Consider the following 27562-nt stretch of genomic DNA (forward strand, 5'->3'; position numbering starts at 1 on the left):
AGTGAAACCAAAGTGTTTAATTTCATTTCTGACAGTGTCAAAAGCTCTTTGGACAGATGGTTTCCAGTTCAGTGATCAGCGGTCCCGTTGCTAATAAAAGATGGCTTTGGTTATACTAAGAAGCAGGTGCAATATTGAATGGGAGGAAGAGAAAAAACTATCTATGGATTGAAGAATTGAATCAAGGTGCAGCCAGGCTACATGGGCTCAATGGCTGAGAGCCAGTGAAAGCGTAGAAATGTTTAATTTTGGCCCTACAGGCTCTCCCAGTTCCTTCACTATTCTCCTATCATGTGACTCCATCTCATGACTTCCTGTTTTGCATTTGCAGCTGCACTGAATTCACTTTCAAAGTTACTCAATCATGAAACGCACATCTGAACAAAACATTTCAAATTCCCTTTTTGCTCTCAGCTGTGCTCACTTCATCTGGAGGAGTCAGGATGGCCACACTGCTTAAATGCTCACAGATAATTGTCATGTCTTTGTGTTGCACAGTGTGTAGTGCGAACATTTCCTGTAGAAATGAAGCTGGCGAGCCTGTTGATTGGTGAGTTGATATGATAAATTACAGTATACTGTCAAGAAAGGAGTTTTGATTGTACCATACAGCAGAGCTTTTAGTTGGTGTTCACACTGTTTTTTAATACATTTGGCCATGATTTTTTTTCCCCCCAATATGTCTACTTTTGTAAAAGCAAACAAAAAATTATATTTCTCTCACCTTCCACTGCAGGTTTATCATCTACAAACTGCCCAGATATAAGATTGGCGAGGTTGGCAGCGGGGTAGACTACATGTACCTGGACTCCTCAGTAGGGAGCTGGCAGATGAGTAAATTCATGGTTAACACCAGTCAAGGAGCTATAGGGAACACACTGAACCAGCTTTATATGGGAAAAGCCTACAAGGTGAGATTATGTTCTTGAAGTGGGTTCCTGTGGATAGGAAGATAGAACCTTGTGAGTTATATCGTACTCAACAGAGGTGACGCTGGTGTCAGTTTGCTGAATAGATAGACACTCTGATGGGGAACTGAGCTGAAGCCGCGTGTTAAGAAGCTTCCCCGACCTCATGCCATTTAGTTTGTGTTGCAGGCAATTGCACATATTCATTGCCAGGAGATCAATCTCTGTGCAAAAGGATTTTGTTACTTTTGGTCAGACACCACTGTTTCCCCCTCTTTCCAGTCTTTGTACTAAGCTAAGCTAATCATCAGATGGCTGATTTGCTTCCTGTCATTTAACTCTTCTCGCGAGGAATTAAATAAGAGTGTTTGCCAAAGTGTTGAACTATTCCTTTAAAAAAATTAAAAGGGCCGTAGCCTATATTACTGAAAAGTGTACATCTTCATATACTGTATGTATAAAACAAGTACTTCCCCCAGTCCAACAGTTCAGTCTACGCACTCTACAATGATGCACCGCCGATCCTGGATTACATCCGTGGTTATGGACACACTAAAGGTACATCGGATTATGAAATGTGGCCTTTGCTTTCTCTAGTTGGTTGGTTAATCGCTGTATGGAAAGACTCCTGGAACTCATACTTTTCTCAACGGAAAATATACCAAAATTTGACAGAAGGTGGACTATCACATGACATGCAGTACAGTGTAGTCACACGTGTGTTTGGACAGAACAGTAGTTTTGGCTTTCTTTTTTGTACCTTTGCAGTGTGGTGCATTCAAATACTTTTTTTAATGACGGGTGCATTTCCATGCTGCCTTTCATCATTTGCAATGCTATAATTTTGCAAGAGTTAGTCACTGTGGTTTTGGTCCGGGGAAAGGAAAGGACAAAGGGCATCCTTCTGATAACTGCTGTTGACACTGGATTATCGACCACGTTAACATGACTTTGATGGTGGTCTTTGAAGCACACATGCTGGTTTACACGTATGCGTGAGTGAGTCGCTGTGCATGCATTGAGTGCTGTTTGTGTGCATCATACAGGGGTACTGCTCTTCGACCGCTCTCAAGGTTTCTGGTTGTTGCACAGCGTTCCCCATTTCCCCTCATTCCCGGAGAGAGGCTACCTTTACCCCTCCTCCGGCAAAGTCAATGGCCAGACTGCTCTCTGCGTGACCTACCAGTATGAACAGTTTCTGCTTATAGGTGAGTGAACACTTATGATGTAACAGGGCCTCATTTACTCCACTTACAAAAGTCTCTATTTGCACAAAAAACATTTGCACAATAATTTGGCCTCATGTCTAGCCGGTGCCTACAGTACGTACAGACGTGACTCCAGATGTTCATTAACCTGCAGTGTTTGTGCGAGATTATACCCCCACCTCCATTCACCCTCAAATATTGGGATTTACTATGGTACTTACACAAGTGTGATGTACAAACCTGAACTTCTGTTGTGAAATAACCATATCAGACACAAATTATTATTCAGATTATTTTTATTTGTCACATATCCAGAGTTTCAATGTGGTAAAGCAGTGAGAATCATAACAGCACTGTGAGCAATGCTAGTGATGGATGTTGTCCACAGTGTTTCTGCACTATACAATTTCATTATAGTGAAGTTTTGACAGCTGACAGCCTATTTGTTTTATTTTCTGATAGTCTGTATTTTGTGGCTTTAATCAATGTCTACAAGTTCTACCAGCTAAAGGAACATTTAAAAGGCTGGTATTTCTTTAAAGGAACATGTCCACATTTTGGGAAATCCACTTGTCTGCCATCAAACACACAATAACATGAAGCTTCAAGGTCAGCCTCATTGATCAAACTAAATTCATTTTCATCAATGAGACTGACCTCAGTTACACAGTAAGGTCGACCTCTGAGGGTTCCTCTAAATTGGCCCACTACACCTTTGTGTTGGTAAAGGAAAGCAGCAAGGCACTTAGATAAATAATAATGAAATGAATAAATTTCTTGTCTAGCTGTGTTCTCACAGAGAAACATTCATATTTCAGAGAGGTATAGTTGTGTTATATTTATTAAAGTTGCTGTGGGTTTAAAATTGTGTGTGTCAGCTGAGATTTTCTTTTGGATTATGCAGCAGCAGCCCATCGTGCAAGCCTCAGTTTTCTAACTTACTGTATCTGTTATTTCTCTCTTTTTTGTGACGCTCTCTTCTCCCCCTCCAGCGAAGCAGATGGTGTACCTTTACCCACGCTTCTATAACTGCTCTGTCCCTGCTACATTCCTGGCCGACCTGCCACAGTTGGCCCAGTTGTGTGAGGGCACCAAATTACCGCTGGCCTCAGATAAAAGAGTGGAGCAGCTTTTCTCAATCCAGGGGGACAAGTTTGTCTATTTTGTCAAATCTGAACGCTTTGTGGATGGTAAGATATTTCTCTTTGCACTGTCAGTCATTTATATTTTATTTTAAGACATTTACATACTCCTTTGTTGCTGCACAAGATTTATATATAAATGTTTTGCAACCAAAGTACCTTTTTTGTTTTTTTGGGAGACGATGGAATACAGCTGCTGGTAACACGTAAATCATTTGCTTTGCAGAAAGCCTACATAGTGTATCAATAATGCAAAAACTTCTGTCCTCTACTGTTTTATTTGCCACAGTCACTCATTATCAGGTGCAGACAGACTATTATCTCAGGACAGCAAATTATGTGAACATACTCCACCCAAAGCCTTCAAAAGTACTCTCTTGTGTACTGACTTGTGACCTGACCTACAGTGAGGGAGTGCCTGCTTTTGAAACTTAATATTCACATTTAATGAGCCTCAGTGTGGGCACTTGTGGGCGTCACTTTTTATTTTTTCCTTCTTTTTAAGCAAGAAAAAACAAGACTTAGTTTAGAAGTCAGTAAAATGTACATTTTTTATGTTATGTATGGGTCACTATTATAGGGCATGAAGGTTATATTTATGTAAAACATCACAGAGCGCATTTTAAAAGATTAATCTTAACATAACATACAGCCAAAAAAATGTTTTTGTGAGCTTAGTGTGTGCCGATTCCCTTCAGTTTTATCTCATTTGGGAAATGACACCAGGGACACATAAACAACGTAAGATTGTTGAAATATTATTCAAAACATTTGCCCTGTTCTAGCACATTTTAGTACACAAGTGAGCTTACCTAAATATGTGCTTAATTTTGTATTATATATTATGCCGTAATGCAACTGAACTAAACCTCTCACTGGCATTCATTCAGACATCTACACAGGCTGGGTGGCTCAGGCTCTGGATGCTGACCTGCTGGTGGAGACCTGGCAGACACAAGGTCACGAACTGCCTTCCAACTGTTCCCTGCCCAAACACACCTTGAACATCAAGAGGATTAAGCTTCCCGGACCAGTCCTGTTCCAGTCCCACTACGACCACTCAAAGTGGTGTGTGTCACGCCTCTATGAGGACCAGGTAACCTGCCTGGGGGATCTGAACAGGGAGAAGGCCCAAATGGTACGTGGAGGGGGGCTGGTCTGCTCCTTTAACCCCTTGATTTACAAGGCCTTCAGACAGGTGGTGGACTGGTACATTGGCTGCTGAAAACACAAGATGATTGGAATTGTCTCACACGGTGTCTGAATTTGTTTCATATTCATGGGACTAAATATGGAGGAAGCGCCTGTTCGGGTTAAAGCGGCTGGCAGACATCAGGCCAGTATGAAATTAGCCATTGGGGAAAATATATGTGAATTTAACACAGAGGCGTCTCTGTGATGGATACTGGGATCAAGCTGTGATTGCATATGATCATATAGTTTGATCCAGCTGGTGTATATATACATACATATATATATATGTGTGTGTGTGTGTGTATGTATGTGGACCATTACCTAAGCCATTTGATGTGACTATATCTTTGATGAAATAAAGGCTGATCTTATCTTACCTGATCTTGTGAAGATGTATATGTAAGAAACAAGTGCTTCAGTGTCATCACTGTCTCCCATGTAAAAATATCATTGCATTTGCACCAACTTGACCTTGTTTATTTGAGTCTAAGAACTTTTATTGCTTTACTTTTATGTTTTTTTTAAGGAACTGCAGATGTACATACATCTAATTTGGAATCAAATCATTTTTTTTTAAACGTCCAGGTTCAGTATTACAGGACATAAATGGGTGGGTGAAGTTAAAGAGGAGCACCTGCAGTGAAGAACTCCCGCCTCATTAACACCCCAGCTTTATCCTTGGAAAAGTCCCTTAACCCCAAACTTCTCCACTGGACCTTCCCCATTAGCCAGCTGTAACTCAGGCTGTGGCTGCACTGGGGTGAGCGAGGATGCTGCTGATAGAAGAAAGTAAGTCGCTCAATGCAGTGTCATTAACTCATTCTCAGTCTGTATCTATCGAATGTTCTGTTTTATGTCAGCGGAGGCTGTGACTGCGCTATCATCATCATCACCATGTCTGGGTAGTTGTTAACTTGTCAGGAAGGTGTACTTGATGAATACTGATGAATAAATTAGATACACAAAGTTTTGGGTAAACAGTGTCACCCAGTGGTCAGACTGAAGAATCTTTATGTTTAGTATTTTCTCTGTGGATCTTAACCAAGTGAACATACACTAGACAAAATTATTGGGACAAACCTCTTTATTATTGAATTTGGGTGCAGTGTGGGGCTGTTTTTCAGTGGTCAGGCTCCTTACTTCCTGTGAAAGGAAATCTTAATGCTTCAGCATACCAAGACATTTTGGACAATGCTATGCTTCCAACTTTGTGGCAACAGTTTGGTGAAGGCCCTTTTCTATTCCAGCATGACTGTTTCCCAGTGCACAAAGCAAAGTCCATAAAGACATGGTTGAATGAGTTTGGTGTGATAGAACTTGACTGGCCCACACAGAGTCCTGACCTCAACCCCATCAAACATCTTTTGGGATGAGGTGGAACAGAGATTGCTAGCCTTTTCGTCCAAAAGGTCCATATTAATGTCAGTGTGTTTAGAGAGAGATACGTTTAGAGAGCAATGTAATGGTCAGATGTCGCTGCACTTATGTATATATGTAGTAGTGAGCAGGTATGCCTTTATTTGTTTTAATAGCCTGTGTGCGACATAGATGCAGTAATTCAGACTGTATATGCTCTTTGTTAAACCACATTTAACTTTCATAATGACTACTTCAACTGTTTCTCAAATACTCAAAAAGTATTAATTCAGTGCTTAACTTTAAGAATATGTTTGATGTTAATTCTTTTCTAAAACTAAAACTTAATGCTTAATCTATGAAACAAGTTTATTTGGATTGAAGGATCTCACTCTTGTCAATGTCATGTTCTTATTCTTTGACACAGCTGGTCAAACTACTGTTGTGATAAAAAGGCAGATAAAACACATTGTCCCTGGTCTATAAAACAGGCAGATCAACATTCTATCAACATTCTGATCTCAGGCGTAACAGCACTGAATCATCTGTAAATAAGTTTCACTGTTAGGTAGAAGGAAATAAATGGAATGTGAGTGATGATTCAGTTTCAATTTAACAACGAGATATAAAAGCAGTGAAAACCTGCTCTGCAAAAGAAAAGTACAAGTGAGTGAGAAGAGAAATGATGATGGCTCAATATGTAAGTAAAATGTTCATGTTTAAAATTATGCTAAAAATAATCTTTTTAAATATTAAAGTGTAAAACAAATGATGATGTTCAGATAAATAAGGAAATATTTTTCTGTCCTTTCACCTGACAGTCTGGTTGAACCAACTTTGTTTTGTTCTCCATGGACAACAACAAAGTACTTTTTTTTCTTTCTTTTTTTTTCAAATTTGTCACGTGAAATAATATCTGTTTGTAAAGGGGGTGTTCTATAACCTAAAAGGATAAAAGAGCTTTCAGAAATGTGCAGATGTAGAGCAGCCCTCTACATTTACATGACGTGATTTTTAACTTTTGAACAGTCACTTGTATATGTACTTCACACTGTCATGACATGCTTTGATGAGTGCCAGTCACCACATTATAACCCAGTTCAATAGAGTTTGGAAAAATGTGGAAAAAAGGTGTTCATCTATCCAGGAGGGCTCAGGGACTTACAGAGTCCATACACAGCCATGTAATTTTGTGTAAAGAGTGTAAACCCGTCGCGTCATCTCATCACTGCCAAAATGACCTGCTACATTTTTCAGAAAACTGGATGTATTAAAGACCAGCTGGTGATTAATCAGTGGAATTTTACTCTGACGTGATGTTTGATTGTTTCAGAGAACCTTTTTAAGACTTTTCCTAAGTGTGGGGCTCCTTTCTCAAGGGTGTGATTCCAGTGTGCGTTGCAGGAACGACAATGGAACCGAGGTGGACTGGTTGGTGGAAATCTTGACCTGTGGCAAATTATTTTTCCACTTATTCTCAGTGTCAGCTGAACACATAATAGAAAGATAACAGAATATGTCATAAGTAGCTTTGCTTGTTTCTGAAAAACACTAAAAACTACAAATATCTTTCTCTGTATTAATAGGTATATTTTATACAAACTTCCAGAAAAGAGTGATAATGGTTTGGCATACCTGTACATGGACAGCAGCACCAATGGATGGAAACGGAGCAAAAACGATATCAACAGTAAATCAGGCGCTTTGGCAAACACCCTGAAGCCTCTACTTGACTTCTACAAGAGACAGGTAACATAGGAAAGGGTCTCTTGCACAGCACAGTGTTTAATTCAGGACAATGTTACAGAGTTTCCTGTTATCTTCCTGTGTTGTTGTAGACTGAGGGCTTTGGATACCTGCTCTATAATGATCAACCTCCAGGTAAAGCAGCTCCTGCATCATTTGGCCACAGTAAAGGTGGGTGCAGCAAAGTTCAGCATTACTGCTTTTGTCAAAAGCCAAAAACATCACACTGTAACAAAGTTCTGTTTCTGTTTTTCTTCTCCCTTTTGACTTCCTTCAGGAGTCCTGATGTTGGACAGACAAACTGGAGTTTGGCTGTCACACAGTACACCAAAATTTCCAACATATCGCAGTAAAAACTTCTGGCCAGACAGTGGAACTCTTAATGCTCAAACATTTATGTGTGTGACCTACCCCTATGAGCAATTCAAAGAAGTAGGTAGGTTAACACCAGTGCCATTTTATTTTGACTTTATTTATTTATTTTATTACTTATGTGCCATATGTGTAATAATGCAACTGATTTTTTTATCTGAATAAATTCTCAGGATTGCAGCTCAAGTACATCCATGGTTATTCATATGATTCTGACATCCCAAAAACCTTTCATAAAGAGCTGAGAGATGCTGCACAACGAAGGTCCTACCCAAAGAAAGCACCCTGGTCTAGGGTGACGATGCTGACTTCAGTGCAGGGACAACACTTCGCAAGCTTTGCAAAATACACACGTTTTAGGGACGGTGAGTGTTTGCTTCATATATTTTTATAATTAAACTCCTTTAACAGAGCAAATCTCAGAACACTTTTGTATGTTAAGTGTTGAAATCAGTAAAATGTGCTCTGATTATCTCTACCATTTCATTTTGTTTGCAGTTGTATTCTTGTTAAGTGTATATGAAATTTCTGTATTTCTAATATTTTGTCCCCACTGTTTACTCTTAATTTTCATCGTTAATGGTTTTGTGTTATGTTTTGCTTTGTTCTCCATTCTCTTGCAGATCTTTACTCTGGCCTTATTGTAAAAATACTGAAGCAGAGTATGTATGTTAAGAGCTGGGGAAAGATGCGTGAACCTCTGCTTTCTAACTGTGACATCACTCACCATGTGTACAATGTGGAGGAAGTAAAGCTGGGAAAGCAGCGTTTCAGTACTACTGTAGATCACTCCAAGTGGTGTGTATCACATAAAGGTAATTGGACCTGCATAGCTGATATGAACAGGGAATGCAGTCAGATGAAAAGAGGTGGAGGAGCAATATGCATCAATGATAATAAGGTTTGGAAGGCTTTCCGCACACTGGTGAAAAGCCATGAAAAATGTGAACAAATGAAAATGTGAGTTTTTATACACAAAAATTTGGTGTCTTCAGAATCAGAATCAGAAATCCTTTATTTATCCCTGATAGGAAATTCTTCTTACTTACAGACTTTGTGATTTTGCAGTCTTGTGTTCTGTATTATCTATTTTTATCAATGAAAACCACCAATCAGAGTGCTCTTACTCCATGTGAAATAAATTGAAATGAATGAGTAAATAAGAATTAAAAAACATGTTTATGTTACTGAAGGCATTTTTCTGTTGATGGACAATTAGCTCTCTGTGTCAGTCATGGATGGATCCTCCTTCTCCTTGTGCGGTGCATACTGTTTCTCTGCGCTGATATTATCTGGCTCTACTTTAACACATTAATTTTGGAATATATGTAAGCACAAAACTAAAATAACTAAGGTCTCACAACTTGATTTTGACATGAGGACCCTCTTCAACACAAAGACTCAAGGACAGGTAATCAGGGCCCACCTTGTGGTGTCAGTTTTAAAATAAATTTTACACTAAAGAAGCGGAGAGACACTACAGTGTTTGACTGTTACAACCTACAGGATTCAACCAAAGAGTACAGGAAGACCACTGGTACAGCATGCAGACCTGAAGTACACACTGGAGCCACTGGTAATAATAAGAACAATTTAGGCCAGTTTAGTTATGATTACATTTGTTCTTGATCATTTTTGCCATCTGGTATTTACACTTTTTTTAATTTCCCCCGCAATACAATATACTGTGGCAGACGTTTAGAGCATAAATATTGCTGCCTTGGAATAACATAACAAAAACCACAATGAAGCCCCTGAAGCAGCACCTGAGAAACTACATCTGCTGTGTTCAGCCAATCAAGAGCTTAAGGGCACCAGCTCGGCGTCCTTCCACACAACATTCTTAAGCGGTTTTGAGTTTGTATTGTGCTCACACTGCAAAGTGACAAAGTAATAGTTTTTACATGTGCTGGTGATGGACATTGTTATGCTGCCTGCTGCATGCTGCACATGAAAAGACTCCTGGCTCCAGTGTGTTTTTAAAGTTGACCTGCACCATCCAACAGCAAGCACTAACATCATGATTGGATCATGAAAATGACTGTATTGTTGTGCCATTTTCTCCAGGTCAGAATACGACCTTCATGCACACTGAGACAAAAAGACCAACTTATTATTCTGCAGGTCAAAATGTTCACTTTTTTATTTTGGAATTTGTCATTTTTGTTTTAGTTGTGGATGCATCATTTCAGTCAGAAAGTAAGTTTTAGTATCATCTGTTCTGAGGTCCTGAGATCGCCAAACTGAAGGAGCAATTCAACCAGGCATATTGTTTTCATGTAGAATTTCTATCAAAACTGAACTATGAGAATAATACAGTAACTCCATTGTGTATCATGTCCTTTTAAAGGGCGTTCTACTGTACATGAACATTAGATTTGTGGTTTTTGATTTTAGTTAGATAGGAAGAAGTGCGAGATAGATGCAGTAATTCAGACTGTATATGCTCTTTGTTAAACCACATTTTACTTTCATAATGACTACTTCAACTGTTTCTCAAATATTCAAAAAGTATTAATTCTGTGCTTCTCTTTAAGAACATGTCTGAGGAAGGAACCTCAGTGTGAAGATCTCACGTTAAGGGCAGAAAAATGGAGATGGTGAATAAAGCTAAATATTGCTATTAGATTAGATTATTAGATTAGATTTTTTCAAAAAATGTATTTTAAAAGAAGAGATGCTCTGAATTCAGTTAGCCATATATGACAGATATATAAAGATATAGGGCGGCACGGTGGTGCAGTGGTTAGCACTGTCGCCTCATAGCAAGAGGGTTCCAGGGTTCGAATCCCGGTCTGGGCCCTTCTATGTGGTTTGCATGTTTGCAAGTTTGCATGTTCTCCCTGTGTGCCTGCGTGGGTTTTCTCATATAGTATATAAAGATATACTGTAATAGACAAAAGTATTGGGACACCTGATCATTACACTGACAGGGACTTTAATGACATTGTATTCTAAATGCATATACAGCTTTGCGGCTTCCACAGCTTCCACTCTTCTGCAAAGGCTTTCCGCAACATTTTGGAGTGTTTCTGTAGGAGGTTTTGCCCATTCATGCAGTAGAGTGAATTTGTGAGGTCAGGCACTGATATTGTAAAAAAAGGCCTGGCTCACAATCCCCATTCCAGTTCATCCCCAAAGTGTTTGATGGGGTTCAGGTCAGGGCGCTGTGTGGGTCAAGTTCAGGCAGGTTCTTTCTCATCCAACCATGTCTTTATGGACTTCGCTTTGTGCACTGGGGAACAATCATGCTGGAATAGAAAAGGGCCTTCCATAAACTGTTTCCACAAAGTTGGAAGCATAGCATTGTCCAAAATGTTGAAACATTAAGATTTTAACGAGCCAAGCCCAACCCCTGAAAAACAAACCGATCGCGACACTTTTGTCAGTATAATGTACATAGTGAACTAAAATAGGCGGTTGTTGGACTCTGCTCTTTCACCTCCTCGCCGCTACGTGTCGCCACATTTTCATCGAAGACCACAACTCGGTCACTTCCTGTCCCCGGTCGGGAGCACACGAACAGGCTTGCCAGTGCCACACACGTGAGAAAAGAAACAGCCAAAACAGCACAAGATGGACATCACAGAAGTTCCCCTGAGTCAGGACAACAAAGGTAAGAACAAGAAGAACAAGAAGCCGAAGAAGAAGAAGAGCGTAGGTCAGGAGGAGGGAAGTGGGGAAGGCAGCGGTGTTGTGAAGGAGGAGGAGGAGAAGATGGAGAAGAGCGAGTCAACAGCAGCTGCTTTCCCCCCCACCTTCAGTGTGTCCGAAATCAAGAATAAACAGCGAAGACACCTCATGTTCATGAAACTCAAGCAAGAAAAAAGAAAGGTAAGACAGATAAATAAAGTCCGTAGGCCTGTCAAGTACAACGCGCCTTGTTGCCAGTTCACTGGGTACACCTAGCTAAAAGTAACGCAGTTTAGTACTATTACAGTCCTGTAATAAAACCTCCCTTCAGATAGGGAATTCCCTTCAGGTATGCTTGAAATGCACTGTAAATTACTTCATAACAATTTTTTACTTATTTGGCTTAAGTAAACGATATGAGAACATTCACCACCGTATAACACAAGCTACAGACTCCAAAAATGGCCATGAAGTTTAATCCCTGTTTGAAATTATTAGTCAGTTAGCCGAGTGACACAAAAGGTTTCCAAACTCAGGGATGTCCAAATCCAGCTTTCTTTCTCCTCTCACAGATACACATTACAATATCCCAGTTACCCATAACTGAGTTTTTTCGCATTTGAATGTTTAAATATTTTTGGGTAACGACTAATAACATATCTTGACATTTCAGCAAAAGATGCAGCTGAAGAAAAAGAAGAAAAAAGAAAGGGATGCTCTAGGTGACAAGGTGAGTTTACGTTCTCCGTTTTATATGTTGACAGCATGAGTCAAACAGCATTAATACTGGGAATAAATTCTTTTCATTTATTCTGCCTCCTTTGTAGGCACCGCCAAAAGAGGTCCCAAAGACGATAGAAAACCAGAGGGTGTACGACGAGACAACGGTTGACCCAGAAGATGAAGAGGTATGGACCAAGTCTGGCTGAGTTCAAACTATCTCAGATTTTATGTGTAATGAATTTACATGAACATTTTTTTTCCTGTCATCAACAGGTTGCATTTGACGAGGGAACTGATGAGTTTTCTGCCTACTTCAACGGGTTGACAAACCCCAAAGTGCTCATCACAACATCAGACAGACCGAGAGGGGTGAGTGGCTGTTACTTGGCATAATATGTATTTTTATTACCCTTTTCTCCATTTCATCAAAGTTGTACAATGTGAATAAGACTGCTGGGGACTGCTCCGTTTAATCTGATTTGGCTGTTTTTGTGTAACGCTTAAAACTTTTTGGCTTCAGAAATAATTAATAGTGTTTTTCTTAAGTCTGCTTTGTGTGCCAAAATAAGGTTTGAAAACTTGGCATTTCATAGGCACTGTATGAAATGTCCTGAGGTCATTAATTGGAGTCTGTTCAACGTATTGATCGTTCTCTGATGTGTGTCTTGTAGAGGACTGTGAAGTTTTGCGAGCAGCTGGCCACAGTGATCCCAGACGCCCATGTGTACTACAGAAGAGGTTTGGCCCTGAAGAGGGTCATTCCTCAGTGTGTCGCCAGGAACTTCACCTACCTCATTGTCATTAACGAGGATCGCAAAGTGCCCAGTATCCTCAAAGGCAGCCGTGTCCAGAGAATCGTGCAAAACTGCATTCTGTTATGCAGTATTTATTACATTGCTGGAATGTGGATAATGAATGAAAATTCTGTTTGATTAAATCCAGTGGTCACTTCACACCCATTGCCTTAACCATGACTTTAAGATGGTATGGTTCTCTGCCATCTACCTGATGGGCCGACTGCACACTTCAAGATCAGCAATGTTCGACTACGCAAGGAGATGAAGGCGAGTTGATAAATCCAAATCCAAAGCACGACAACAGACTATGGAGTTACTCTTTAACATCCCCGAGCTTAGCAGTGTGACCCTGTCGTAATGGTGGTATTTTCTCTCTGCAGAGACGAGGCAAAGATCCAACTGAACACTCTCCAGAGGTGATCCTCAACAACTTCAGCACACGTCTGGGCCACAGCATCGGCCGGATGTTCGCCGCTCTGTTTCCACAAGACCCTCAGTTTGTGGGGCGTCAGGTCGTCACCTTCCACAACCAGAGAGACTTCATCTTTTTCAGATTCCACAGGTGAGCGTGAGCTGGATGTGAGGCCTTGTTACACAACGTGCTTCTCAAAGGTTTATCTTAAATTTTGAAGGCTAAATAAACAAATTATTTGATCTCTTAAGGTACATCTTCAAGAATGAGAAGAAAGTTGGTATTCAAGAGCTGGGACCCCGCTTCACCCTCAAACTCCGCTCGCTACAGAAAGGCACCTTTGACTCTAAGTTTGGGGAGTACGAGTGGGTCCTTAAGGTGAGTCTCTCAGCACTTAAACTTTACTTTGTGGTGGTGAAACCAGTGGAGGCGTTATTTCCCGGGCTTTTCCCGTAAAGCTAATGAATGCACTTTTTCTGTTTCCAGCGCCATGAGATGGATGCCTGCAGACGGAAGTTCCAGCTTTGAATGCAAAATAAAAACCAGCTTTTGTGGTCAGCCAGGGGCAGTCACATCTTATCCAACACAGTGCTGCTGTTTGTGGCTTTGCACAAATGGACTGTATACAGGATATATGGATTATTTGTGGACAACCGGTGGCAAGAGTGAACGTTTGTCGTTTCAACACACATTACTGGATTATATGACATTGAATTTCTGCAAATTCACATTCAACCAAGTGTGGGACAAGGGTCCCGAGCTCCAGACACGGACTTTTACTCTTTGTTGTTGGGAGACAAGCAGATAGAACCTGAAAATTTGGACCTGTGAGGGTTTGGCAAAGTTGTATTGGCACATGATCAGAACCTATCAAATTTCTCTTCACATTACTGTATGAATGTGGTCCAGAATTAATCTGAGGTTTGGTGTGAGTCTGCCCTAGTCACAGTCTGTTGTGCTTTAAGAAATTACACCTGATAAATCCTGCTCTGTGAACAATATAAAGAGAGTAAACATACTTTCTTCATTAAGTGAAGCAGTAGCCATGATCTTGAAGTGGTTAAGTGCTTCTTTTGCGTGTGAGAGGACAGTCATAATATTTATGGATGACACACTGAACACGTTTCACAGATTTCTAAATGTATATATACTTGTTTTAATAAAGCATGTAGCTCCAAGTTTAAAATGTGGAAATAACCATTTATTCATTCTCAAAATCAGGCATGAAAAATGTACAGTTCAAAAAAGGCACAAATGTGTGTGTTGAAACGAGTTAGTTTCTTCTAAGCAAGAAGGCTAAGACATTAACAGTGCCACATGAGAGCATCTGGAAATGTTTCCATGTTGAGATTTTGCAAAGGCAATAGTAAAAACAAACAAACAAACAAAAACAAAACTGTTAAGCCAGTCGCTTGTCCTCCGCCCCCCCAGGTTTGGAAACACTCCTGAGACGATTTTAGTCCACAGCGCAGGTCCTGCAGCCCGGTTCTACAGGACAACATTACGTCCAAAACCTGCAGAAATGTTACACAGATCAGTCAGAATCGGACAGCAGAGTTTTCCAGGAAAGAATGTAAGTTGATATGCTAATTGATTATCTTTCTGTATTTCTAGCTCATGCTGGTCAAAGGCAGGGGATCTACTTTTTGTGTTTTGCAGCTAAACATGGCCTGAATACATATAACCACATTTTATATACTGAAGTCAGGATCCAAAAGTGCCCAGATATTAGGTCAGGGACAATTACTGTTAAATATGTATAAAATGATAAGCATTTTGTGATAAGCAAGATTTCCAGCTGACAACTGACTCTGTGCCCAGAGTGGACACGGACGGATTTTTAAGGTAGTTTGGGGAGAAAATCAAGAGCTTAAGAGGTTGAACTTAAGTCAAAATGTATAGTTTATAAATATATTGTTGCACCTTTTTTTTTCTCCTTTACAGTTGAGTAATTGTTCCTGCACGATACCGCGAATGAGATGTCAGTCTGGATGAAAATGATCTAAAAATGTGTGAACACAATGTCATGAAAACCACAGCTTGTGTCGTACTCACAAAGGAACAGACTGGGACTGTCGGTGCTATAGGAAGGAACAAACTTTCTGCGGTCTGAACGGGTTGGTGCTGGACGACACGCCGGTGAGCAGAGGGTCCTGCTGGGCGTTCTGCAGGCAAAACTTCTGCAAGTCCGCCGCGGCCTGGGACACCTGTGGGAAAACAACCGAGTCCTACAAAGTTAGCTAAGCTCAGGTTATTACACTGTTCTGTAACTTAAACTTAGATCTGATCTGTTCTCCTGGGTGTCACCGCCTTTATTAAAACAAGAAAATAACGACAATAAATAAAATGGCAACAAATTAAACAACACACGCCCTGATGGGTAACGTAGCGATGTTAACCGTTAACCTACCTTAACTCTGTTTAAGCCAGCTTCGAGGCGTAGCTGTTGGACGACTTTCTTCATCGCTACGATGCTGGATGATCCCGACATGTTTAAGATTTTGTGGGACCGTAGTCTTAATAACGACGAATATAAAACTTTTACAAAGAACTCGTTGTTGATAACTAGTTTGCTAACTACTTCTGTCTCATCGCCGCGTTTCCGGTTTTTTTCTTTTAAGGAGTGTCAGCGGTGCTGCCTTCACAGGCTTTTCTTTTTTTAACCACCTTCGCCTAAACGTATTTTAAACATACGTTTTAGATGGAAAATAAATGTGCCAAAAAAACAATACGTAACTTCATGTCGTGAAAGTAGTCTCAGTTTAGTCAGGACTTAGCAGAATTGTTTACACTTTAAATTCAGCGAAATAAATGGGAAATAAATAGTTTTCACCTTATTTGAGCTTTGGCTAATTTAATTGCCAAAAGTTGTGTTATACAACAGCTTTGCCATCCATTATTGACGTGATTTTATGTTGTCTGATAGTTCCAAACATGGCATCAAATTCACTGCTGTGCCTAGAGGAAAAACCCCAAACAATTTCTCATTTAACTGAAATAATTACGACAATTTCCACTGTACACGAAATCAGCATAAGACGAACGTAAATTGCGGCCTCTAGTGGTGAACATGCCTCATCACGCTATACGCACTTTATAAAAAATGAAACAGTTACGCAGCTTTTCATTATGGTGAGTAAAACGAAAATTCATATCAAGTGTCGCCTTAACTTAAGCTACTTAAACTAGACCTGTTACAGTCCCTCAGTTTAGACATTTAAATGCAAGAATAATGTAAAAACAAATCAACAAAAAAAGAACCTGCTAACATTACTAACATTCACAAGTTAAAATTAAATTCACAGAATAATTAAGCATCCAACTTGGAAGACACCTCATAAGGAATCCGCATCTTTGTGGAGCAGTTATCATCAGCAGCACCACAGCAACCCCTTCTGGCACTCTCATAAAACTGACTGTGTTTGATTGCACCAGATTGTTACCTGGCTCACCACGCCTTCACAGCGCCAAAAAAAAAAAAGAAGAAGACTTCCTGCGAATAAAGCCAACGGGAATCCATCCTCTGTCGGTTTGCTGCTGCTTGTGCCGAGCTGGACACATAATGGAGCTGTCGTGTGAGTCACTGAGACACCCTGAGGACAGAAGACCGACCAGCTGCAAGGTATGTTGGGGGAATCGGTGTAATGCAGCGTCCTCACTGAAGCGTATTGTTGTTAATATTCTTTGTGTGTAGTTTGTGGAGCTCCATGTGCTCTGTGTGCCGGATGACCAGTGGGATGTGAAGCTCAATAAAGTCCCCGCTGCAGCCATAGAGAGCTTCATATCTGCCGGCTTCATCAGGTAAAAACTGCTGGAAACTCAGAAGAGGATAATAATTTGTATTAGACTGTAGTGTGCATCCGAAGGATTTAAATGTGTGTTGTAAAGAGTTATTTAAAAGACCGCATTTAAGTTCTTCTTTTAAAGTAAAATTTTAAAATGTTCCTGACTTTTGCATTTAATTGATTTTAAGTAAAAGTAAAGTAGCAATACAATAAAACTCTCAGAGTGTCTAAATTGTTGTTGTGTGAAGCTGTAGCTCGTCAAAGTGCTGAGTAATGTTACTTCTACAGAAATGGATTGGATGAATTTTATTTTGTAAAATAAGAACAGCTGTCAGACAAACAAAGCGAGGTTAAAAGTAGAATATTTTTCTTCATGGTAAAACAATAGTCTTACCATATGTCAGTATCAAGAAGTTCTCAACGTACACAGCAGCACATGAGTAAACGCACTTTCTTACTTTCCATTTGTGTCATACTTGCTTTTAAAGCTTCATAATGGTATTTCAACTTTTGGATTTTGGTTTATTTTGGACAAACCTCTGATTTGTAAAATCCACCGAGACCTGGACTACAACCTGTTTTATCTGAGTTTCTCCTGTGCTGAAAACACACAGCATGAGTCGGCCTTATGTGATCACATGTTGTGTTACAGTTCAGTCATCTAAACATCTCCTTTTCGTCGCCGCCATGCCAGGGTTTATCCCGATGTCACTCTGAAAGCTCTGAGAGGCGAGCTGGGAGCTCTTCTGGGCGCTGAGAAATTCTCCTTCCTGAAGTGTGTTGGCCGCAGTTTGGCACTGGTGAGCGCAGCTGGCTGTTTAGTGTGGTTTTCTATAGCTGGTTGTGTTTCACTGGGCAGACAGTAGAGACAAACAATGCAGACAGTTTGATTACCAAGTTCACTATTCAAGCTGCCGCACTAAAGAGTGTAATGTGTGTGTGTGAGGGAGAGTGAGCACACAGGGTTTTTTTTTTTACCATCATGCCTCCTACAGCTACCAAATTCCTTTGTATTACAGGTCAAGAGCGGACAGGAGAGGGATCTGAAAGTGAAAACGTTCGTTCCGCCATACGTATGTAGAATTCATGTTCCTTAATTGCATGTAACATTTTTAACGGTTTTGCAAAGATATACTTTTTCAAACACAAAAACGAAATGGATTACAAATGTATGTTCAGCAGTCATCTCCACTTGTGTGACTCTCTTAAAGTTTGTTATGTAATCACTGATTTCCTGTATGTACTGATTGATCTGCTCTGATTTGTTTCTTGTATTATCTACCAATTAAGCACCGCTGATGTCTTGCTGTCACCTGTCGGCAGGCCCCGCAGCCTGAGCTTTACCTGCTGCCCACTGCGGAGATCGACAGCAGTGTTTGCTCCCAGTCTCTCACTCCAGAAACCAGCAGCAGCTCCCCAGACCACCAGACCTATTACCACTCTCCCAAGACGTGCAGCCTGCCAGCAGGAACAAAGGAGCCTATTAAATTCCCCCTCATCCCCCAGTGTTCCCATCAGCCACCTCCCACCCACAGCCTGGAAGAGGAGGAAGAAGAAGAAGAGGCGGAGGAGGAGGATGAGGAGCAAAGCTTTAGTTCTTCTGAGACAGAAGGAGAAAACGAAGAGGAGGGTCTCTCTTCCAATAAGTTGGAGTGGGACGAGCAGGAATGTTGCCCAAGGCAGCCAAGCAATCAAAGGGCCCCTCAGCCTGTTTCGCAGAATAAAGGTATACGACCTTTTCTCTCCGACAAAGAATGATTTATCCACTGTGGTTGTACAAATGTTCCCGTGCGGTTATCCCATGTGGTGACAGTGCAGCTGATATTCATCATATTTTACACCAGATTTTGTCGCTCAGGTCTCCCATTTTGACCGCCTGAATAGCCTCGCGTTAAACACCTCTAGAATTGATCCGTCACCGTTTATGGTGTGGTTAACCGGTCACTTTCTGCATCTCAGCAGTGACGTTTTTTAGGCCTTTTTGAAACTGGCATTCTGATCTCACATCTCAGCTCTAGGATCTCTCTTTATATCTACAGATTTACGATGGCGTGAAGCTGATTCAGCTCGGGTGAAGGATTTTCCAGAGACGGAAGAAGCCCGCAGAAACAAGAAACATCACCGCGGAGCGAACAGGGCGGCCCGAGATTCAGGAGTAGCCCCGTCTCTGGAGGACAGAGATTCAGGCTTCTCCCTCACAGACAGGTACTGCACAGCTGGCACGCCAAGCTGAAGCAACACCGAGAGCTTCATTTGTACTCTGCAGTGAATACTGGTACTACTGGTGCTGGTTATTCTAACAGTGTGTCTGTTTGCAGGCTCAGGAAATCAAAAGATTCACAAGCACTGCAGTCCATCAAGAATAAACCAACAAGTGGGGTAATGTATCATATGTATTACAGTTTGATGAGACTTTACAACATGTCTCAGCGTGTCTCCTTGAAGTCTTTCCTCTTGAGAAAGGTGCTCTTGAGGGTTATTTTAAAATAGGGCTTTAAAACAAGCAGGAAGTGTGCGGTTCTTTGGCGTAGTGATTAGTCCAAATTCTACTGTCAGCAGGCGGGTTTAGTGGACGGTTTGAGATCTTTGAAGTGAGCACAGAGCTAAATGAAAGTCAAGTCAGATGAAGACTCGCGTTTGTTGTGTTTTATTGCTTGTTTTAAGGTGACGGAAAGTCCAGCGGTGTTGTCTCTGCCCGTTCGGTGCACCTCCCCGCCTCCAGGTCGCCACTTGGCCACGGCGACTCAAAAAGCAGCCGTCTCTCCCGTCTTTCAGATAAACAGTAAGCAGTCAGAAACCAAGAATTAATAATCATCCTTTACTTTAAGTGCAAATGAAATGATTTCTTTCTGTCAGGAGAGGAACTGATTGAGGAAATCAAGCTGGCGAGGGATCAGAGAAAGCAGCTGGAGTGGACGAGACAAGAGTTGCTGAGGAGGGGGAAAGATTTGTTGTCTCAAAACAGACACCGCAGGAACCAAGGTGAGCAGAGGACACTGTTTAGCAAAAGCTAACCTTTTAGAAGTAATTATTACGAGTTCTGACCTTTGCCAGCAGTCTGTGAACACAAGAACGATCATCTTAATTGTTCCATAAGTAATCTGACAAACCTGTAACATATTAGTGTTACCGTAATGACGGAATCAGTCGTTTTTTAAAAAAACAGCTTTTGTGTGTTTGAATAGCGCGTGACAGCTGGAAGAAGAAATATTTTGAAACCAAGAAGGCCACAGCACCACTCGAGGAAAATCTGAGAAACCTACGACAAGAGTTGGAGACATTTTACAACAAGCTCTTACACCAGCTCCAGGCCCGAGATAACAGAGGGAAGCCAAGACGACAGGGCAGACCTTCCATAAAGGTAAACTCTGATTTATGTTGATTTTATGCACTGTGTGGCTAATATTAAAAGTTAGGCAAAGTATGCATTTGGAGGAATAATTTATTTGAAGATTCCTTGACTTTGTTCTTCAGCAGTCCAAAATGCTGATATTCCTCTTACACAGCATGTTTTTTGTTTTGTTTTTTTTTTCAATGTGAGTAGTTAATATCATGGAATCAGAAAATTAATGCAAATGTCACAGTTGGCTGTGCCAAGCTGGTCAAAAAGCGCAATGACTTGTCAAAATGTCTGCCGTGAAAAAGATCTATCAAAGAACTTATTGGCTCAAAGTGTCACCAGCACAGTGGAGGCTGTTTTCAAACTTCAGTTTTCAAAGTCAGGTAACTTTATGAACTTTATTGATCCCACAAGAACAGATTAGACTGCAAAAGTGTGCCAAACAGTTTTAAAAAAATATAAAGAGTTAATAAATTAATGAACTGAGAAGAATTTCATGAATTTCAGAACGAGCTCATCATTCAGATCATGACAGAGAGCCATGAGATTGACAACCTGAAGAGGAAGGTGGAGGATGCCAGGATGAAGCTGGTGACGGAGATAAAGGTAACCGATTTTCCGTGAAGCTGTCCAACTGTTTGTGTAACCGATGAGCAAAATTAACAAACTTAACTCGTCGGTCAAAAGACCTAATTGAAAAAGTTGCAAAAGAGCCGTCGTTTGTGTCCACCTTTCAACATCCTCCATTGGTATGTGAGCTAACACAGTGATTCCCAACCAGGACGTACACAAGAGTAGCTCAACTAATTTGAAAAAAATTAAAATGATGATAGTGACACCCACTTACTGAGTCAGCTGCACTCAACAGTTAATTTATGGAATGAAGTGTTAATGAATAACTACTTAGGAAAGACGTATGTAAGGAAGTACAGGAAAATGTAATGGATAAACAATTGAAACATGAAAATTGTGCATCATCCATTTTTATGTGTCTACATATTATTTAGTGATGATTATTATTCATATTTGAATGGTAAATATATAGTTATTTGATTAATATCAAGCCACATATCCACTTCAAACTTACTACCTTTAAACTTATTATCTATGCTCATTTAAATGATTTCTAAAATTACAAAGTAGATATTAACCCAGTTTGTACACATGTACATTTTATTTCAAGAAACCCTTTTTCACTCCGGCTTGGTGGCTTGCCATCTGTTGTACTTTATTAATAATCCATGTTGTGTTTTTTTGTCCTGGACGTGCTGTGTAGTTGAGGAAACAGGCTGCCACAGAGCTGAGGGCCCTAAAGGCTGAGCTGGCCCAGAAGAAGAGCCAGTCCTCTAATCCTGCTCCCACGGCCTCTCTAGGCTTTGGAAATACCACACGGGACAGAGCACAAGCTCAAAGCACTTCCACGTAACCGAACACACAGAGCAGCGGACTGACTGTCTGTCCTTCACCTCTGCTGGAATATTTGTTGTATTCAGAGGAGTAATTGAAAAGATGACTAAAACTTTTGCTTTTATACATTTGATTTTATGAAGCTGTATTTTCTAACTGTTTTGTACCTGAGCTCTGTATTTTTATGCTGTTGCTTTTTCTGCATTTCTTTATTACTTCATGCAATGTTTGATGTGGTTCTGATGTGTTCACAGTGCTGATAGTGTTAACTCCCCAAATATTCTCAGGTGCTGAAGGAAGCTAAACCTAAAAAAAGAGAAAAAAAAAAGGTTTACAGATTGACCAGAAAATGTTTTATTTATATAAAATATAAAGTGCACAGATCTCAGTAAGCTCAGTATGAATCACAAATACTGTCTTTGTGTACATCACATTGAGATTCATTGCCTTTTTCACAGAATCGCAGTTCTTTCAGTTGGCAGAGAGGAACGTCTGAGACGTAACCACATTCAAAGACAACAGCAATAAAAACCACAATAAACTCTGAAGTGCAAGTATGCATCCCTGAACTCAGAGGGAAGTAACACCCCATTATTGTTACAAAGGGATATATTGACTTAGCAACAAACAGCAGGCTCAGAGCTGATGTAAAAGTCTGCAGCAGTGTTAACCCGCCTCCCAGCTAGCATCCCAAGAGTGCATTCCACATCAGTGTGGTCTGTTCCCTGGCTACCGCTTCATCGCTGTAGTCCAAGATGTTGCCGTTCCACATACCAATGCCCCTCAGACCTTTAGTTTTCACATAGTCTGCCTTGGGACAAATACTCTGTGGGTCATCATACCAAACCTGATGAATCTGTCCTTTTGGGTCCTGTGGAGAAAAAAAGAAAAGACAGTGCAGATGATGGGCAAAATGAGAACAGATAATGGCACCGTCTTATGGGGCGAGAACACACGTGACACTGCGGTAGTTCGCCTCAGATAAACAGCCCCTGTTTAAAATGTCTGGCTGATTTGTTCAGGCATAATAAATTACAAACAACATTCAAGCCTGAACTTGGCAGAAAGACAAATATTCCATGAATTAGATGTTTACTAAACAAGAGAACATCTAACCAAAACAAAGTTGTATATTTTTAGGCAAATTAAAGCAGAATGAAGACTTAATCTGTAAAATAAGGACAATGTACCTTGTAACTGAAGTAAGGCGCTTGCTGTTTGTTGTCCCAGAGCCGGCCGGACATTGAGATGTTGACCTGCTGCATGATCCACTTGTATGTTTTCTGTTTTCCAGCTGCGTCACTGCAGGGGGCTCCACGGAAAGGAACTTTGGCTATAGAACATATTCCCTCCTGGTATTGGAAAAGACACAAAGGGATAACTTCCTTTCCATTAAGATGCAACAACTTACAACCTACTGCAACAATAAAATAAGTAAAAATAAATAATAGCAGTAGTAACATCATCATATTTTTATTTCGCTTAAGTATAAAGCAAATTAATTTTTTGACCAGAAAATGGTAGTAGTTAAAAATTACTTTAAAGGACCACCATACTTCATCATTCTGAAGCAGACCGAAATGTTTCATTTGAAACCACAAACGTCAACCTCATGGTGGCGCCAGCAGAAAAGTCATGAGATCGGAAAGTCATTAATAACTTAGTAAGTTACTTCCGAAAGTCAACCTGCCAGTGACGCTAAATCAAGGGATTATTGAAGTCTTAAGGTTCCTGAATGTCTGCACAAACTTTCACAATAATTCATCCAACACTTGTTGAGATATTGCCTAGATATTACCAGCCATGCCAGTGAAAATACAGGTCATTACCAGTCTTATCAATTAAAAAACATTCATCCACCAACATCTGAACTATTTCGCTTTAAAAAGAACCATATCTTACCTGAGAAAGGTTGAGGCATGGGTAGTCATAGCCGTACCATGGCAATCCCATTACTAGCTTCTTTGGATCGATGTTCAGGTTCAAATACTGGTCATATGCTTGAAAGAAAGACAACAGGCATGTTATACGGTGGCGATAAGCATGTCTGAAAAATCTGATTCATTCACACTCATTACTAAAGGACTAGACAACAAACCATTCAGTGTTTGAGAGAGTGGGGCATTTGCCATTGCGATACAGTCGCCCGTGATCTGGCTTTGTTCATCATAGGACATCACAAATAGCAGGTCACAGGACTCAGCGATGGCAACATAATCATAGCAACGTTTGTCGATACATTTTGGTGACCAGGCAACGTCAAATGAGACCTAGAGATCAGGATAAGATAAATATCGGTGGGACTGATGTGTGAAACATAACATCGAGACCAGGTTTGAGGAAGCCTTACAGCACTTTGTTCATTCATTTTCTTGTCTAGTTTATTCTTATTTAGGGTAATGGCGGGATTTGAGGTTTTCCAAGAATTAATTATAAAAAACAAAAAGGAACAAGGCCAATCCAGCCTTGTTCCAAACAAGCTCTTCACCTGGGAACCTGGGATCTCCCTATGGAAGGCCTCAGTGGTCTCTCTGACCAAGTTTGTCAAAGCATGGTACTCTGGGGAGCCCTCCTCCACTGCTTGCTCAATGTCAATGTTGATCCCGTCCATAAACTGAGTCTTAGCCAAGTTGACCTTCTCTGTTATCCATGCTGTCCTGTTTTGTTGGTCCACCACATAGGAGAGGGGTACGTCGCCTTTTAACACCAACAAGGAAAGGGGGTGGACATAATTATGTGGACAATAAACTGTTAACAGCAGAAGCAAGAGTCAAGGGCCAATCACTCACTGAAACAATGAACTGTGGGAGCATTTACAACAACAGATGTTACCTCCATGTCGGTACTGTGACTAGCTTTTGGAAAACTACTGATCAAAGAAAGGACAATTAACTCAACCACATCAAGTCACACTACAGTGAAGAGAGAAATTTACTCTACCTTTGAGTACAACTCTTGCTCCTTTAGAGTGAGCATAACACATGAGATCAGGATCATATTTTCCAAACGCTGCCACCGTCGTCACCATGCTCCAGTTGTAGGACTTCCATGTCTTTCCACCCACGTCAAACACAAACACCTGAAAGAAACACAAAGAGTGTAAGTCTCCAGGTAAGAGTGTAAGAGTCAGGCTCCATATCATAACAATCGTGAACTCCTGAACTCCAAGCTATAAGAAACAAATCAGGGCTGAAGAAGGAGACAGGAACATTTTTTCCCTCATTCGCAGCTCCGCTTGCAAAGGGGCTGCAACTAATCATTATTTTTATTATCGAAGTTTGTATTGATGATTTTCTTAGTATACCAAAGTAGTATACCAAAGCAAAAACTGATTTCTTCAAACTACAGACTGACTGACAAACATTAAAGTAAAATACAAGCAACGTGTGGTACTTGACAGTTGGCTAAAAGAGAGATATTACTGAGACTCGCTCTGATCAATTCTCTAGTGACTGACTGGTGGATTAATGGATGGTCATCCTTTTTACTTATGATATTTGCATCTGTTAGCTGCAGATATCAGGCCAAGAACCACATCCTTTTCATGAGCGTTTGAGAATTGTGTCAGGAAAAAAGAAACATTTTTAAAGTTCTTAAAGATATTAAGTTTGTACATTTGACTGACGTGCATCTGTTAATGTCATTGACTACACCTGTTTCTCGAGCCTCACTGCTGTGAAAAGGAGTCTATTAGTAGTGCTTTCCAACTATAAAATATTGATCACTGATGATTGAACAGCTAGAAAACATAGTTACATTTAACACTTTCATATGTGATTTTGGAGACATGAGATCAAATGTGGTTCAAAAGAGGGAACCATCTGAAATATCACATGACAACAGACCAAACGCAGACATACAACATGGACAAAGAGGAACAGCAGTCCCGGTTTGAAACTTACAAAAAGGACCTACAGCAGATGCATGCAGACAGTACATTTATGACCAAATACAGCACAGCGCATCTCCTTTTTCATGTGACGTTTAAAGTCTTCTGTCATGAAATGACTACAGACGTTTTATTTACCCTGTACTTTCCCCGGAGCAAAGACTAGAGCAGATTTAAGTCATCGTGTTTGATTTCTGAATTAGTTTGTGATTGTTTGGGGCTAAGCTATGATCCATTCAAAGCGTCGCAGGTGAAGATGCCACTTTAATGCTCACTATCGAAAGCATAACCTTTCACAGACCTCCATCACGAGACATAAGCATTATGTAAGAGGTTTGTCAAATCACTTTAAGCACCCAGTGGAGACTTTCCCCTCGATTTTCTTTCATTTACGCGAACAGCAAAATAACCTAATTAAATATTTGTTTTCTTCTCTGAGACTTCAGTAACTATATCAGAGTACGATAATGCCAGTTATCGGTAAAAGTTTAGTAAATTGGCGACATGGTTATCAAAGCAAACTTTAATAGTGCGAGTTTGATGGAGTTTGTTGATGGAGTAAACAATTTCACATTTTTAACGATAAGGTTCACATGTCAGGTGTGGGCTTTAGCTGCACTTTGTCACCTCACGACTCAATCGCTATAAATCCTTAGCAGCTCTGGCAGTATGTTTAAATACGAAGCGAACTGTCGGTAACGTGTTGGACATGTTACGTGCTGCGGGCGCGAGTTCGTCGTGTTTTTAATAAGCTAACTGACGTAAACTACCTCAAAGTCTCTCTGCTGGCGGATCTGTCGACAAAGCTCCGGCCTCTCACACGGGCAGACGGCAGCCCTGCACACCAGGACTGTCGACGACAAAAACAGAAGAAGCCAGGACATTTTTTTTAGGGGGAAGGGGGATCAGAAGGAAGTTTAAGCTACTCTCACTCTGTCCAGTCGGCCGATGAACTGCGGCAACAAGTCACGTGCAATCACTGCGAAGACGTTCTGCGTCGTCGCTTTTGTACGGTGCCTGACATGGTACAAACTTCATCCGGTTAGCATAGAGTTAGTAAACAAAAGTACCCCTTAACAGTGTCAATATTTAAAATATTACATTTCCAGTTACAGCCACATTAAACATTAATATGAACTTAAGTCAAGGATCAGATTGGCAGAAGGGATCAAACAAAACTTTGAGTAAATATTGACGTGTGTGTGTGTGTGTGTGTGTGTGTGTGTGTGTGTGTGAGAGAGAGAGAGAGAGAGAGAGAGAGAGAGAGAAATTAAGTCCAAATTGATGATTGGTACTTAATAATAAAAATGCAATAAATAATCATATCTAAACCTTATAAAGGAGTTTCATTACTTTGTAAAGACACATATTGAGAGGGTCCATTATGTTTTGTCAGTGTCCATTTTAAAAAGATGACCCAGCAGGTCTAAAAAGAAATTCACGTCCTTTAATTAAATGTGGCAGTTGCAAACTGTGAAAATACTCCACTACAAGTAAAAGTAATGCATTCAAAATCACAACTAGTACTAGAGTAAAAGCAGCCTATTGTCAGCAAAATGTATCTCGTAAACTTTTCCTGAGCACAAAGAAAAATCCCTATTTTTAGCTTTGTGACAATGCATTTTCCAGCTAATCCTAAATAATAAATGA

General features: G+C 40.5%; 6 protein-coding genes across 8 annotated transcripts; 4 read left to right on the plus strand and 2 right to left on the minus strand.

The window, feature by feature from the left end:
• Nucleotides 1-391: 391 nt before the first annotated feature.
• On the plus strand, nt 392-5173 carry dnase2b (deoxyribonuclease II beta). The gene is made up of 6 exons (XM_046392668.1): nt 392-550; nt 737-911; nt 1388-1466; nt 1955-2116; nt 3109-3306; nt 4149-5173. The coding sequence occupies exons 1-6, from the start codon at nt 444-446 to the stop codon at nt 4481-4483; spliced, it is 1056 nt and encodes a 351-aa protein (XP_046248624.1). The 5' UTR covers nt 392-443; the 3' UTR covers nt 4484-5173.
• Nucleotides 5174-6408: 1235 nt separating this feature from the next.
• Nucleotides 6409-9113, plus strand: LOC124060734 (deoxyribonuclease-2-alpha-like). Of its 2 annotated transcripts, none has more exons than XM_046391990.1 (7): nt 6409-6508; nt 7142-7239; nt 7395-7557; nt 7647-7725; nt 7832-7990; nt 8100-8291; nt 8550-9113. In XM_046391990.1, the coding sequence occupies exons 1-7, from the start codon at nt 6491-6493 to the stop codon at nt 8888-8890; spliced, it is 1050 nt and encodes a 349-aa protein (XP_046247946.1). In that variant the 5' UTR covers nt 6409-6490; the 3' UTR covers nt 8891-9113. The 2 variants fall into 2 exon arrangements, with proteins under 2 accessions (XP_046247946.1, XP_046247947.1); XM_046391991.1 differs by having other exon boundaries at nt 7418-7557.
• Nucleotides 9114-11390: 2277 nt separating this feature from the next.
• On the plus strand, nt 11391-14677 carry rpf1 (ribosome production factor 1 homolog). The gene is made up of 9 exons (XM_046391658.1): nt 11391-11760; nt 12233-12289; nt 12387-12467; nt 12556-12651; nt 12954-13107; nt 13264-13346; nt 13460-13641; nt 13743-13869; nt 13978-14677. Exons 1-9 carry the CDS (start codon nt 11503-11505, stop codon nt 14017-14019), a joined length of 1080 nt encoding a protein of 359 aa, XP_046247614.1. The 5' UTR covers nt 11391-11502; the 3' UTR covers nt 14020-14677.
• Nucleotides 14671-16122, minus strand: LOC124060552 (guanine nucleotide-binding protein G(I)/G(S)/G(O) subunit gamma-5). The gene is made up of 3 exons (XM_046391659.1): nt 15902-16122; nt 15547-15698; nt 14671-15005 (listed from the first exon to the last, which is right to left on the minus strand). The coding sequence occupies exons 1-2, from the start codon at nt 15980-15982 to the stop codon at nt 15573-15575; spliced, it is 207 nt and encodes a 68-aa protein (XP_046247615.1). The 5' UTR covers nt 15983-16122; the 3' UTR covers nt 14671-15005; nt 15547-15572.
• An 804-nt stretch (nt 16123-16926) lies between these two features.
• On the plus strand, nt 16927-22577 carry spata1 (spermatogenesis associated 1). Of its 2 annotated transcripts, none has more exons than XM_046391654.1 (12): nt 16927-17113; nt 17186-17292; nt 17971-18076; nt 18296-18349; nt 18600-19002; nt 19316-19481; nt 19595-19655; nt 19941-20058; nt 20133-20258; nt 20462-20637; nt 21124-21222; nt 21893-22577. In XM_046391654.1, the coding sequence occupies exons 1-12, from the start codon at nt 17054-17056 to the stop codon at nt 22040-22042; spliced, it is 1626 nt and encodes a 541-aa protein (XP_046247610.1). In that variant the 5' UTR covers nt 16927-17053; the 3' UTR covers nt 22043-22577. The 2 variants fall into 2 exon arrangements, with proteins under 2 accessions (XP_046247610.1, XP_046247611.1); XM_046391655.1 differs by having other exon boundaries at nt 16945-17113; nt 21879-22010.
• On the minus strand, nt 22354-26891 carry ctbs (chitobiase, di-N-acetyl-). Its single transcript, XM_046391657.1, has 7 exons — nt 26683-26891; nt 24964-25102; nt 24512-24720; nt 24122-24293; nt 23926-24023; nt 23214-23375; nt 22354-22894 (listed from the first exon to the last, which is right to left on the minus strand). Exons 1-7 carry the CDS (start codon nt 26794-26796, stop codon nt 22706-22708), a joined length of 1083 nt encoding a protein of 360 aa, XP_046247613.1. The 5' UTR covers nt 26797-26891; the 3' UTR covers nt 22354-22705.
• Nucleotides 26892-27562: the final 671 nt, after the last annotated feature.

Source organism: Scatophagus argus, chromosome 6 (genome assembly GCF_020382885.2).
Source record: "Scatophagus argus isolate fScaArg1 chromosome 6, fScaArg1.pri, whole genome shotgun sequence".
Classification (NCBI taxonomy): Eukaryota; Metazoa; Chordata; class Actinopteri; family Scatophagidae; genus Scatophagus; species Scatophagus argus.